The sequence below is a fragment of the Misgurnus anguillicaudatus genome, chromosome 7 (assembly GCF_027580225.2).
Source record: "Misgurnus anguillicaudatus chromosome 7, ASM2758022v2, whole genome shotgun sequence".
NCBI lineage: Eukaryota > Metazoa > Chordata > Actinopteri > Cypriniformes > Cobitidae > Misgurnus > Misgurnus anguillicaudatus.
Genome location: NC_073343.2, coordinates 33040813 through 33054255, shown reverse-complemented (window position 1 = coordinate 33054255; position 13443 = coordinate 33040813). Strand labels below are relative to the sequence as shown.

The following is a 13443-nucleotide window of genomic DNA, read 5'->3' as shown; positions in this document are numbered from 1 at the left end:
CATGTGGGTTACGTCAGTAAAGGCGGTGACAAAGGGTCACATGGATATTAACATCATTGACAGGAGACTGCACTGCCCCGTAACAATGTTTTGAATGGAAATTTTCTCACGATTTACAAGTAGTTGAAAACATTACAGATATTGATAGTAATCAGCTGGACAAAATATATAACACTGGCCTAGTGGTTTTTGGACATTTTACTGCAAATATCTTACAAATTGCACCTTTAATAAACATAATAGTAAATCCAACGCTTTGTGTGCACTGATTGTGTTGGTGCATGTGGCTCCACTAGATGGCTCTCATGGTTTTAAAAATATGAGATTGCCCAAAAGTACAGGATGCAAAAGTGTTAGGATGTATGTGCTTCCTCAAAGAAGCAGTCTGGCACACATCTCTGTAGCGTGACATTTAAACTTGGGGGGCCAGATTGGTTTATCATAGAATCTATAGCAGAACATGTGCTATGAGTTTTACCGCAAACTAAATAATTTAAATGAATAACATTTTGACTACATTAAAATAAAATCCTGAATGTTAGATAAAAATTAAACATGATAATTGTTTAAAAAGGTTTCTGTATCTGTAAAAAAAAGAACAAGAACCATTTTTATTAATAATATAATCAGTGAAGTTTCTCACTGTATCCGTTTTTAATTATAGGCTAAACAGTGATACTGTTATATTTGCTAAACAGCAAATATTGAGGCATCATAAATTATAATGAATGATAGTTTACAGTAAATATAGACAACAATTATTTTAAAGTTAAGAGGCGTAATGCCCTACCAGGCAAGAAAATAAATCCCAGGGTTAGTTCATTTTCTTTGCTTCTAAAAACCAACACAATTCCTTGCCTAATTCAAAATACAAGTATAGCCTGTTGTTTCTTCTAAAATGTATTTTCTAAAAATAGCCTACTTTTTACTAATTCGTTTGCATGTTTAAAGTTAGGCTACAGTCTGTTGCAGAGTCATAACTTGCACCCACAGCGATTAACATATTATTAATACACTAACGAATATTAACACTAACGATTGTTTTACAAATATTTTGCAAAATAACGTTTTAAAATTTATGAAAACCTAAATTTATATATATATATATGTTGTGGACTTAAACTTCTTTTATAAAAATCATTTTAGCCAGTGGGGGGCTTGCCCCCCCCGGACTCCCCGCAAGCTCCTCCTATGCTCTATGCATGCCCACCATTATTGAATACTCAAAAAAACCAGAGGCATGTGATACGAAGTATGATTTATATTTATTTAGTAACTATATTCGTGCTGCTAAACGTTACAAACTGAAATTCTGATTATCGTGCTTATTTGGGGTTTATACAATTATTGAAAATGAAATCAAATAAAAGAATAAAAACGCATATAAAATCTACATTATTTCGTGCATTAAATTCGTAAATTTGTTTAGGTAACGTTTCACAACAATGAAAGAAATGACCAAAGCGGTATTTGGCTCATTAACAAAAGCGATTCTTTGAATCATAAGAATCGTTTCTTTAACCCTATCGTCATTTAACAAACAATAAAAATGGACGTTTAAACGCAATTTTAAAAAAGGAAAATATGAATGACTACATAAAAACAACAGGCACCACAAATGATCCTTTATATATTTTTACAGAATATGATAACTAAGTTAAGTATCGGTTTTACAGTCCATTGTTCATTTTCCCAAACGCTGAATCGTGAGTCGACTCGGCTTCTGGAGCAGTCCGAGTCAGTCTGTGTATATTCACGGTTGTCAGCCATATTAGCGCCCACCTCCATCTCGATCTCCGTTAACTTCAGGACATGCATTCGCCTGGCAGGCTGTAAAGACAAACGGGTTCAACATTTATAAATCTGTTTGAAGAACAGACCCAAAACAACAAGATGGAGGCCGTCAAGGCGTTTAACGGCGAGGTTTGTTTGATAATCATTTGTGTTTGTGTAGACGCGACTGACTCGAGTGTAGGCCGCCGCAGAAATCTAGCCACCGGTTTCATGATGCACGTCACATTAGCTTAGATTAGACAATTAAATCTTCAAAAGTCCAATTGTGGATTATTCAAATGTTAAAGAACTAAAGCTCAATTCTTGTATTACCTCAGATTAATGTAGTTAGCGCGGTATTCGTCAGCTGAAAGAGAAACATGTTGACAAAAGCTGGTTAGCGGTTAGCATTGTATTATGCTAATCTAATAGTGTGTGCTTTTCGTCGCGTGAATCCACCTAATTTTATATTGTGAAGTCTTGTTAAAATAATAATAATGATTCCCCACGCGTATGTCTCAAATCTGATGAATTTCACGCTTTGACATTTTGTAAGGGCATCATAGGCCTGGTTTAAGTTAGCAGTGGTTCCTGCAACAAGACGAAAATGATGCTCCATCTGAACCCTCACATTCACGGCTACTATACAATTCCCAAAATATTGCATATGCATAGATTTACAGGACTGCGAAAGATTACAATTATTTAGTACAACTGGTTTGTTAAGAGTTAACTTAGCAGCAAACGAGTTAACCGAGCTGCCGATCATTTCGTCAATCTGTGCATGCTGCACTTTCGCGTTTTAGTAGACATCACTTGTTAACTAGTTAATTTGGATCCCATCCTGCATCGTCTAACCAATTAGTTGACATTAGTGAATCAGATCTGTCATTCTCTTGGGCTGTTTACACAAAAATAAGCTAATGATGAACAAAAATATACATGAAATAAACAGCAAAACAATGAATACAAATAAATGATTTAATTTACAAACATCTCAAATAAATTTATTAAAGATGTGTGTGTCTCAAATATAAGTCACTTGCATATAGTGTTAAACTACATAATTTTTTTAATCTATTTTCAGCTGTACTCTCTGAATGAATACAAGCCACCAATCTCCAAAGCAAAGATGACGCAGATTACAAAATCAGCAATTAAAGCTATAAAGGTAAGTTTGATAATAAGGTAACTTTAGGGTTTGAGCCATTACACATTACGAGCTAAACCATTTAAAATATGTGCAGTCGAGAATAAACAGACTGCGTAAGTTATTTTATTCCCCTTTAATTTTTATTAAACATTTTAAGGTTAAAAGCTGTAGTCCCAGAAATATTTTTTTATGTCGTACTCTTATGCATTAAACGTTTTTTTTATATTCGGAGGCAGGCTGAAATTGCACCGGAGTCGTGAGCATCACCAAGCTGAATTTGCAAATATGTGCAAACAAGTTTCTTAAACAACTTTCGCACAACAAAATGATCCCAGAAAATTGGCATAAAATTGCAGCATGTGTGAATGCAAACACGTCCTGGAATTGATCGCTCCCAGGATAGGGAACTAATAACATTACCATAACATACACAGAATGTGTCCTGTGTAAATAAAAGGCAGTAAGGGGTGTGTCGTAGTGAGGACGCATATGTCATCGCAACAACATACTTATCGTTCAGCTATCTGTCACCGGGTTTTAAATGCAAATCAGTTTTCATGATGAATTAATATCTGGATTGAACAAGGGAGCTCCTCACTAGTCGCGCTGATTCCAGCTTAATATAAAACTGTGATGTGCTCGTTTATGATAGAAAAAAAGAAGCATAAAGTCGGCACAATGAATTAAGCAACTACAAAGCAATTTATTAGTAGCGCAACATTTCAATCGGTGTGAAGACTTCACACTTGTTTTCTCATTACTATTATTTTGTTGACCTACATCTGGGCCCAACTAGGATGTTTGGGATGTGTATAGCTGCTTTGCATTTTTTGATTCTACCTCGTTTATTGAATCAGAAAAAAATTAGAGCGAGTGGTTTCTTGAGAGAGAAATCGAAAAATTAAGACGTGGGGAAATATCCACAAAGTGCACGATAACAATTACACTACACGTCACGTGTCTTTATTGGATTTTTACAGGAAAGTCACTGACAGTTTGAATGAACCAAAATCGAACAATCCCTTGACAAATCCCAGACATGTTATCCATTTATTTTTGTGATCCCTGGGTGAAAAGGAATTTAGGAACCTCTCCTGTCTTCCCTTGACAGCATTTTTCTTTCAGGATATTTTGCTGCATATTCAATTGGAATAGGAGAAACAGCATGTAATTTGCATATATCACCTTTCATATTTACATTAAGCAAAAGTGCATCCACAGTTAGAAGGGTTCATTTGGACAGTTGACTGAATCGTCTTTTGTCACAAAATATAAAATATGTTTAAAACAGGTAGTGAAAAACTACAATATCTTAAGATGAATTAAGCTGAACAAATTCACTTGCTATGTTATATAATAATAATTGAGTAATATTTAGCCATTTTTAGATCGCTTTTTAAAATATTTCTGCAAATAAAAAACAAGAAGCCTTTCGTCTCTTCCTCTAATGGCTAACCTAAATCAAAATGTCTTCCTTTGCATACAACAACACAGCAGTCCAAGAGTAAGAAGTTTTTGGCCTTCTAATAGTTTGTTATTTCTGTTTATCTTTAAAAAAAAATCAGTTCTTGTTGAGCAGAACTCCAGTGTTATCACAAAGACAAAATCCTTAAATAATAAAACATAAAGTCCATTTAGGCCTTGACTCTTCTTTTCTATCCTCTACAAACCTATCTTTCCTCTTTGTCCTAAGGTGCTTTGTATAATATATCGCCACCTGGCCCAGGTATTAGCTTTCAGTCCTTTGGGGTTTAGTGCCAACCAAACTGAATCGGCTAATAAAGATCTTCAGCATTATTTGAAGATTACAGGAAGATGTATACACAAAATATACACTGTTTATAGAAAATGTACAGAATACACATGTGAGAGAATCACTTGCTAACCGTGTCTGTTGTGCTATCTAGTCCTTGTGTAAAGCTTGTAAACCCTGTAACCTGTAACCGAGTTGTTTGTACAGAGATGACAACTTCCTTACATGGAACAGAGTAGATAGATTACCAGACCGATGTCTTTACAATTCTCCCCAAAATGAACATTAGTCCATATTTTACTCCATCCTAGGTTTATATAAATGTCTTCTGAGGTGACACAATGAGTTATTTAAATGTTGGGTCAGATATCAGCTTTCCACCTGACCTCAACCTTCGTGAACACGTGTACGGTCGTAGTTTGAAATATAAACCCATCACTTTGCCTTGGAAGACATTTTGTAATCATATGAATTTGTTTTTCATAGATGGATGCACTTTTTTTGAGCTTTAAAAATGGGGCACTATCTAATGGCATTATAAAGCTGAAAAAGTCATGATAATATTTTATTTAACTCTGACTGTGTTTGAATATACACCTAGGATTTCTTAAGAGTGAGTAAAATATGGGTTCATTTTCATTTTTCTTTCTTTTAAATAAGCCTTAGTTTGAAGATATTCAGATAATTAGGTTAGGGACAGCTGCTGGTTGCATCATATAAGCGCTCCGCTATGTCTATACTGAAACCAAAGTGTAATTTACGGCATGCTTTAGTTGAATTACTCCTTAAACCTACAAGATTTGTTGTTGACTTAATAACTACAACTTAATGGTATGTCATGTAAATGTTTGTTAAGAAAAGTTTGAGCCTTAAATGTGTGGAGTTTGAACTCCTGACATTGTAACAACTCCCATTGTAAGTGCATTGCTATAACTTTGATATTGAGTATACTTTTTTATTTTAGTTTTAGACACCAAATTTCGATCAACTTGAAATTTGGCACGGTGTGCTTTTGGTCTAGGGTTCTATCAATTTCTAAAAGGAATTTCGCGTAGGTCAAAAAACATGGCCGCCATCGGCCAATCAAGATAAAGCTGCTATTAGACAGTGTTAACGGAGGCCGATCGAAACGAAACGCGATGGGATTGTTTGTCTCTTGGCCATGAAGGTCTGTGCAGAGTAAGAAAAAATTCGGCCTCCGGGGGGCGCTATCACGTTTTTCAGTGTTTAAGTGATTGTGTATTATGCAGTGTTTCAGATATCAACAAAATCCTCATATCATTTAATAGAGGTACTTACAATGAACAACTTTTCCTCAAGAAGCACTTGTCTCAGTCGAATCGTTTGTTAGATATTTATCATTTTCTTTTAAACCTACTTTTGCGAACTAGTCCTAGGTTTTTTAACCGATCTGAACCGATCCAGTGCTGGAATATTCCTTGGACACGGAATATCAATAATTATAAAAAAAAAGTTAAACTTTGCACTCCTTTTAGTTTATGGCAATCTTTTTATCGAAGTCAATTTTTACAATTATTTGGTGCTTGGCTTTTGTTAGTTTCTGAGCATATGTTGCAATCTGGGCTGTCAGAATCAAGTGTGTACTAGTTAAAAAGAGGCACTTAGGTGGTCACAGTGATTTTGGAAAGAAAAAATATATTCTTGGTTCTGGAACTTGGATCCATTGAGGTACAAGAACACTGGAGTATCACAAACATCTTACAGAGTTAGCAAGTTATTTTAAAAATTTGACCAAATTGTTTAGCGTACATTTCATGAGCTCAGGGTTTCTGACTCAAGATAAGACCGAGGTGATACCATCCTGATCAGGGGTAAAACCTTCATGAAGCTTAGTACTGTCAATGAAGTTAATATAACTTATAAACCTATTTTATCCACATTGTTTTGTTTTCTTGTGCCTGTTTGTGTCATACTGTAAAAAATGGCTTCAACTTTGCTCCTAATTTTGAATAATAAAGAGTGTAAGTGTAGTGCCCTGAATTGGTGGAAGGATGATCTCTGAAAACTCATTTGTTGGATCATTGTGGCATCCTTGTTTGCATTAGTTGGCTTTTGCACTTTACTGCACTTACGTGACAATTGTGTTTTCCAACATTTTCCTGCGACATAGAACAGTAGGTGATGTTTTTGGCATTTGTCAGGGCAGCGTGAAGGAGCCATAAAGATTCAAAATAATGAAACCGTCTGAAATCAGCTTATGCCTTCTATAGACTATTATAATTTACTGTTTATACCATAATGCACCAAATGAATCTGTATACTTTATTTTTATTTAAGAATAGGCTATGTCGTTCTTGGGCAGCATGTGTTCTTGTGTACACTGTTTTGTACACACAATAGCTATTTGCATTCGCAAATGAATAACTTAGTAATTTGCAAGAATAACTTGTAAGTTGCTTTGGATAAAGGCACCTACCAAATGCATAAATGTATTCTCTGCTTGAATTATCCAGTATTTACTGTGAGGGATATTTTGGGGTTATATTGTCTGCACAATGAAAATTAGTTCTTTAAAACATAATTTAAAGGATAAGTCCATTTTTCTTAAAAAAACATCCAGATAATTTACTCAACACCATGTCATCCAAAATGTTGATGTCTTTTTTTGTTCAGTCGAGAAGAAATTATGTTTTTTGACGAACCCATTTTAGGATTTTTCTTATTTTAATGGACCCCAACACGTAACAGATTTAATGTAGTTTAAACTTGCATTTTCAACGGAGTTTCAAAAGAACTCTAAACGATCCCAAACGATGCATAAGGGTCTTATCTAGTGAAACGATTGCCATTTTTGACAAGAAAAATAAAAACTATGGTCTTTTAAACCACAACGTCGTCTTGTCTATCTTCGGCCCTGTGACGCCACAGCGCGACCTCATGTAATTGCGTAATGCTGTGGAAAGGTCAAGTGTTACATATATGAAACGTACATTTGCGGACCATTTTAAACAATAAACTGACACAAAGACATTAATTAGTATCATTCGACATATAACAACGTTGAAACAGTCCTTTTTCTCCACACTTGTAAACACTGGGGCGTAGTGGTTTAAAAGTGCATATTTTTTATTTTTCTTGTCAAAAATGACAATCGTTTCGCTAGATAAAACCCTTATGCCTTGTTTGAGAATGTTTAGAGTCCTTTGATAATCCGTTGAAAATGCAAGTTTAAACTGCATTAAATCTGTTACGTGTTGGGAACCATTGAAGTCCATTAAAATGAGAAAAATCCTGGAATGTTTTCTTCAAAAACATAATTTCTTCTCGACTGAACAAAGAAAGACATCAACATTTTGGATGACATGGTGGTGAGTAAATTATCTGGATTTTTTTTTTAAGAAAATGGACTAATCCTTTAAAGTCAGTAGTGTAAAGTCGGCAGTTCAACATAATTACAAAATTTTTTGTACAAAAACCTTTTTAAAATTGTAGTAAAAAGATTCTCTGTGTATTCAGAATTTCCTGTTTGTTTTGGACAATAATCTTCATATTGGTGCCAGGAAGTTTCTGATTGTATTGTTCTGTCTTTGACCAATTTTGTTGGTCTGTTTCTTGGACATTGCTGTTGTTGCATCTTTGGTTTATTAAAGTCCTAATAATTTGTTTGTTTTTCTTTGAATAACACCTCTTTCCCCTTCCCTCAGCAGCTCTCCCAGCTCCCCCAAAGCACTGAAAGTCAAGCAGGAGGATGGGGCGAGAGAGTTTCAAAGAGATAACCAGCTTAGGTAGGAGATGGGCTGTTTCAAAAGAAGGATGGAAGAAGCCAAATGAGAAATTACTCAAAACGCTCTTTCATATAGTCAGAAGTGTAGAGGCGGGGGCTTGAATGTCTGCAGGCGGTTTTAGTTTATTTTCTTAGTACTTTATTTCAGCACTTGTGTCAAATAGTTTATCTGAAATCGATTTTGCTTCGAGGTTGTTTAGACTTTCCTATTAAATCAGCTGTATGCTACTAGTTTGTGTTTGACAAGTGATATTTGAGCACAGGATGTCCTTGAGAAAGTTGCGTTTGTGGTGCTTTTAAATGTCAGGGAGTAAAGGATTCACAAAATTTGTTTATTGTTAGGAGTTAATCTAATTTAAGCTTTGTGTTTCTTATAAAGTTGGGCATTTTTAATACTGATACTTTTCTGTGCCAGGTTTAAAAGTACGGTAACACTTTACAAGAAAATATTGTTTGTTAACAATAGTTAATGCATAAGCTAACATAAACTAATGATAAGCAATGTTTATTTTTAACACATTTATTGACCAGATATGGTATTAGAAAATCTTGAGATTAACATTTTAAGATGAAGGAATGCTATGCAGGTATTGTTTATTGTTGGTTCATATTAATCAAAATACTTAACTTGTGTAAACAAATACATTTTATTGTAAAGTGTTACCAAAAGTACTAAACAGTTAACATTTTTTGCTCAGCTTTGTTTTGGTTTGTTTGGTATAACGAGTAACATCATTGTTTTAAGAGCATGTAAACTTTTTTTCTGCGAACGGTAACTGAAAAAATACCATTTGTAATTCAACATATGGCTTAGAGTTAGTTTAGGTTCAGAGTTGGTTGGAAGCTAAGCTTTATAGTTGCAAGACTTTGAAAATCTAGAAATTTCAAGACTTCACATCTTGCTACAGATTTGCCTGGAAATTCTCATTTGATGCAGTAAAGCTCTGTAGATTTCTTCTTGAATCTATAAAGTTGATGCAAGCAGTGTGCAGGTATCACCTGAAAAGGAGTATCATTTCCAAAAAGAGATTCATGCAATAGATAAACATTTCCTGTAAGAGTACATGCCAAATTACAGTGAGAAAATCAAATGTTAAACGTTGGGTAATTGGATCTGGCTATAAATTCTTATGTGATGCGTTTTTGTAGCATGATGTTGTCATGCTCAATTCTAGTCAGAATTTGAGTCTGAAACTGCTCCATTGGGCTGTGATTATACAGCGCGTTTAATCCGAACCAGGACAAAAAATGCCTTTGCACTCAATTGGATAGACCTACAACCAATCAGAGCAACTGAGTATGCAACGTATGTTGAAATGGCGTCTTTCGCAGCCTGACCGAATTGCTAGTTATTTCGCTACAATGACATTAACATTATGATTATACTAAGTCTGAGTTAGCGAACGTACATCGACGCCTACTATGTTTACAACATTTCATATCACAACATTGGGAGTTATGTACTAAGTCATACAGTCAGACTATCTCTTACCATTTGTAAGTTAGATGAACTTCATCCACAGGCTTCCGAAAAGGAGCTGGCAACGACCGCTAGTTATATCCACGTTGTCGTGCACGCCGAGTTGACCATTTTCATTGTGTCCCATCTTCTTAGCGACCATCGGAGTTTCATTCTCCGAATCCCGGAGAAGGGGCGGCAAAAAAATCTTTCAATCAACAAATGTATTGATCGCGTTTCTCTGATCCTCTTTTAAAATCAATGCGCTATCGATATCTTCCAGAACAGACTTGATGGCCGAATATTCACATCTCAATTCTCCAGCGGCAGCCATCTTTGTTGTGAATGGATTCAACACAAGCGCTCTTTGGTCACATGGTTGATTACGTTACTGTTGATCATCTGTTCATCATCGCATAAAGCCCTCCCTGACAATTTGATTGGTCCGACAGTTTTTATTCGAGCATAGTAGCACCACAACGGACCGAATTTCCCCCAGCCTACAATGTAGTGGACGGTGCTAAATTTGGCTGGCACCCAGGCTAGCGTTTTTGAGACATATCTTAAAATGCAGAAGCACAATCTGCATGGAAAGCAAAACATTCATATCTTTAGGTTTATCATCATTGGAAGTGGTGACCCAGACTTGTGTCTAATGGATCATTTTTGAATAGTTAATGCATGAAAAAACTTCCCTTGATGTTTACTCAACATAGCACATAGTGGGAAATCACAGCTTTATAATTACTGCAAAGTAGTCTACTGTAAGCGGCATCTGTCTGAAAATTTAAATGCTTGCATAAATAGCTTTTCATGTTGTGCATGTGCATCTGATTTAGGTAAAGTTTTACTTTATTGATTAACCTTAAATCTTATGGTTAATTTTCATCCTCAAAGCACACATTGTTTTTCTCGAGTCTTCTTCAAAACAAAAGTTGCTTTTAAAAACTCCATTTACATTAAAGGTATAGTCCACACAAAAATCTAAATTCTGACATCTACTCACTGTCGTGTTGTTATAAACCTGTATACATTTTTTGTTCTTGTATGCACAAAAAAGGAAGATCAAAATGATCAAAAGCCCCATTGACTTCCATAGTATTCTTTTTTCCTACTATGGAAGTCAATGGGGCTTCTGATCGGTTTGGTTACAAACACTCCACAAAATCTTTTCCATTGTATTGATCAGATTGTTCTACAGACATTTATACAGGTTTGTAACAACATGAGAGTGAGTAAATGATGACACAATTTTCATTTTTGGGTGAACTATCCCTTTAAGCATTTAGCAGATGGTTTATCCAAAGTGAGTACAAAAGGGACCCTTCCTAAGGAGGAAATGAATAAGTTCTACGATAATGTCCCAACAATTGTTCAGAGAAAGTTTAGCATGTTCTTGCAGTCTTTTTAAGGAAGTCATGTCACTGCACAGCCATATTTGCAACGCCTCCAGGTAGGGCTGCACGATAAATTGCACACGATTGTCACGTGCATCTCGGTTCATCCGCAATTATGAATGCGATATTTCCCCTCTTGTCTGTGAAGTACCACTCTATGTAGTAAATGCCCACCATCTGAAAGCAGCTGATGGCGATTTATTACTAATCCAGGAACCGGCTTTTTCTGACGAGATGCATGTGACAATCGCGTGCCTCCAGGTATTGCTGAAGCAAGTCAGATAGTGTGCAGGCGCAAAGTTCCTTCCACAGAGGAATTCGTTCTTTAACCTCTTCTAAGTGTTCATTTAAAAGTTGTGTGTTGCTTGAATATTGTAAAAGATGAGGAAGATCAGGTAAAACTGAGAAGATCGAGGAGCAAAAGTGATTTTGTGTCTGTACAACATAGTGTCATGAGGAAAGCACGAAGTTTCATTCTGTATCATTTTCAAAGATTCAATTGCTCGTGCTGGAAGACCGATTCAGAAATGACGCAGGTCTTGAAAGTGTTGCTCAGTTAGGTATGGATTGATTAATCCGGGTTTTGTATAATGCAAATCTGCATAATTAAGATGTGATCAGTAGGGTCGGCTGGTGTTTAAACATTACCCCAAGGTTTTAGTTCTGTTGATGTTTTGTTGTAAAGTTTAGTTGGATGTTGAAGCTTTGTGGTACTGTAGAGCTGGTTGAGTAGAACTTCCAGATTTATTATTTGTTTAATTTGTATCTGTTTTAGTTAAAAACTTTGCTAGTAAGAAAGCACTGACTTTTATTCGGTGGTCACACGTTTCAAGTTCATTACAGTAAATTTAATTTCTCATTTTATTACGTTCACAGTTCACCTTGAAACTCCCCATTACTACATAGACATAAACAGATTATCTTATTCAATATTTGAGGTTTTCTTTAGTTGGTCTTTGTTTCCAGAATGTTCATTGTTTGACAGCTAACAGAAATTGCAGACTAGTTATTTGACATATTATGAGCAATGTCACACATGCATTCTTGTGATTTAATTGTAGAAAACAGTCTGCAAGATTTAAAAACTTCAAGAAATCACATTCACGGAATTTATTAGAACAGTGTAACACTGCAGTCAAAATTCGATTTTATTACTCATAAGTGACCCAGATATTTTCTTTTTCCAGTTTCTTTGCATGACCGTGTGAACAGCACAACTGCATGGAATCTGATCTTTTCAATTATGGTTTAAGCCACTTTCATATGTTGTTCTGAATCAGATACAGGTCAGATGTTTTGCAGTGCAACCTGAACAGACTTTTACATCATTCTAGATTGATGCGTGTAATTTTCAATTTTGGAAATATGCACCAGCAGCATGTTTGCAAAACCATTTAAAAATGCATGCAAAATGGGAAGCGTGACAGTTACCATACGTGGTCTAAAATTAATTTTTCATTGATACCTTTTATAAACTCGAGATGTGAATTCAGCTGCAATTAAATTACCACCTGACTTTGGTGTTTGGCTTCCAAAAATTATTTAGAAAATGTTTATATGGGTGATCAGGGAAAAGCATGGAAGTTCTGGATTCGGACGACAATAAAATCACTAACTAGCTCCCATGTAAATGTTGAAAATACCTTGCGTCCCCAGGAGAAACAATTAGCGTCCGAATAGGCCTTAAGATACTTTTGAACATCATAATGTTTATTTTTGGGTATACTTTAAAGCGGAAGTCCACCCTAAAACAACATTATGCTCCAACACTATATTTCATGACATATATGTAGTTGATTGTGCTGCCATCAAATGTACTAACTCCATATAAAAATTTAAGCTTTTAAATGCTACAGCTACAACACGTCAAATCACCGGAAGAAAAATGCACGACTACATAATTCTGAACGTTCTAAATGGGGGCGGGTCTTGAGGCAAGATGATTGACAGTAGATGATAACGTTCTTTGATTGACAGCTGCACAGGATGAGCTAACGTTAGCTTCCTTTGCTCATGTTCATAATAACAACAACATGATAATAACTTTCTACGTAGTATGTTTACCGTAGTTACACAAAACAAGCAACAACTAACCAAATCATGTTTTAGATATTTTTACCATTTTACATTACCTGAGTCCGCGGAAAAACTGGCCTGAAAACA

At 35.4% G+C, this 13443-nt stretch overlaps 1 protein-coding gene and 1 long non-coding RNA gene across 3 annotated transcripts in view; one reads left to right on the top strand and one right to left on the bottom strand.

Annotated features, from left to right (window-relative positions):
- Nucleotides 1-1610: 1610 nt before the first annotated feature.
- Nucleotides 1611-2276, bottom strand: LOC129418117 (uncharacterized). Its single transcript, XR_008635991.2, has 2 exons — nucleotides 2107-2276; nucleotides 1611-1830 (listed from the first exon to the last, which is right to left on the bottom strand). It is a non-coding gene; the product is annotated as an uncharacterized lncRNA (long non-coding RNA).
- The window catches only part of LOC129418115 (SR-related and CTD-associated factor 8), a 38336-nt gene continuing 26648 nt past the window's right edge, over nucleotides 1756-13443 (top strand). Inside the window, exons 1-2 of one of the 2 annotated variants that reach the window (XM_073869757.1) lie at nucleotides 1756-1923; nucleotides 2861-2944. In XM_073869757.1, coding sequence (XP_073725858.1) covers nucleotides 1894-1923; nucleotides 2861-2944 — 114 coding nt within the window. In that variant the 5' untranslated portion in view covers nucleotides 1756-1893. Of the gene's footprint in view, nucleotides 1924-2858; nucleotides 2945-8347; nucleotides 8426-13443 lie in introns of those variants that run through there. The other variant, XM_073869758.1, reaches the window with a different exon arrangement.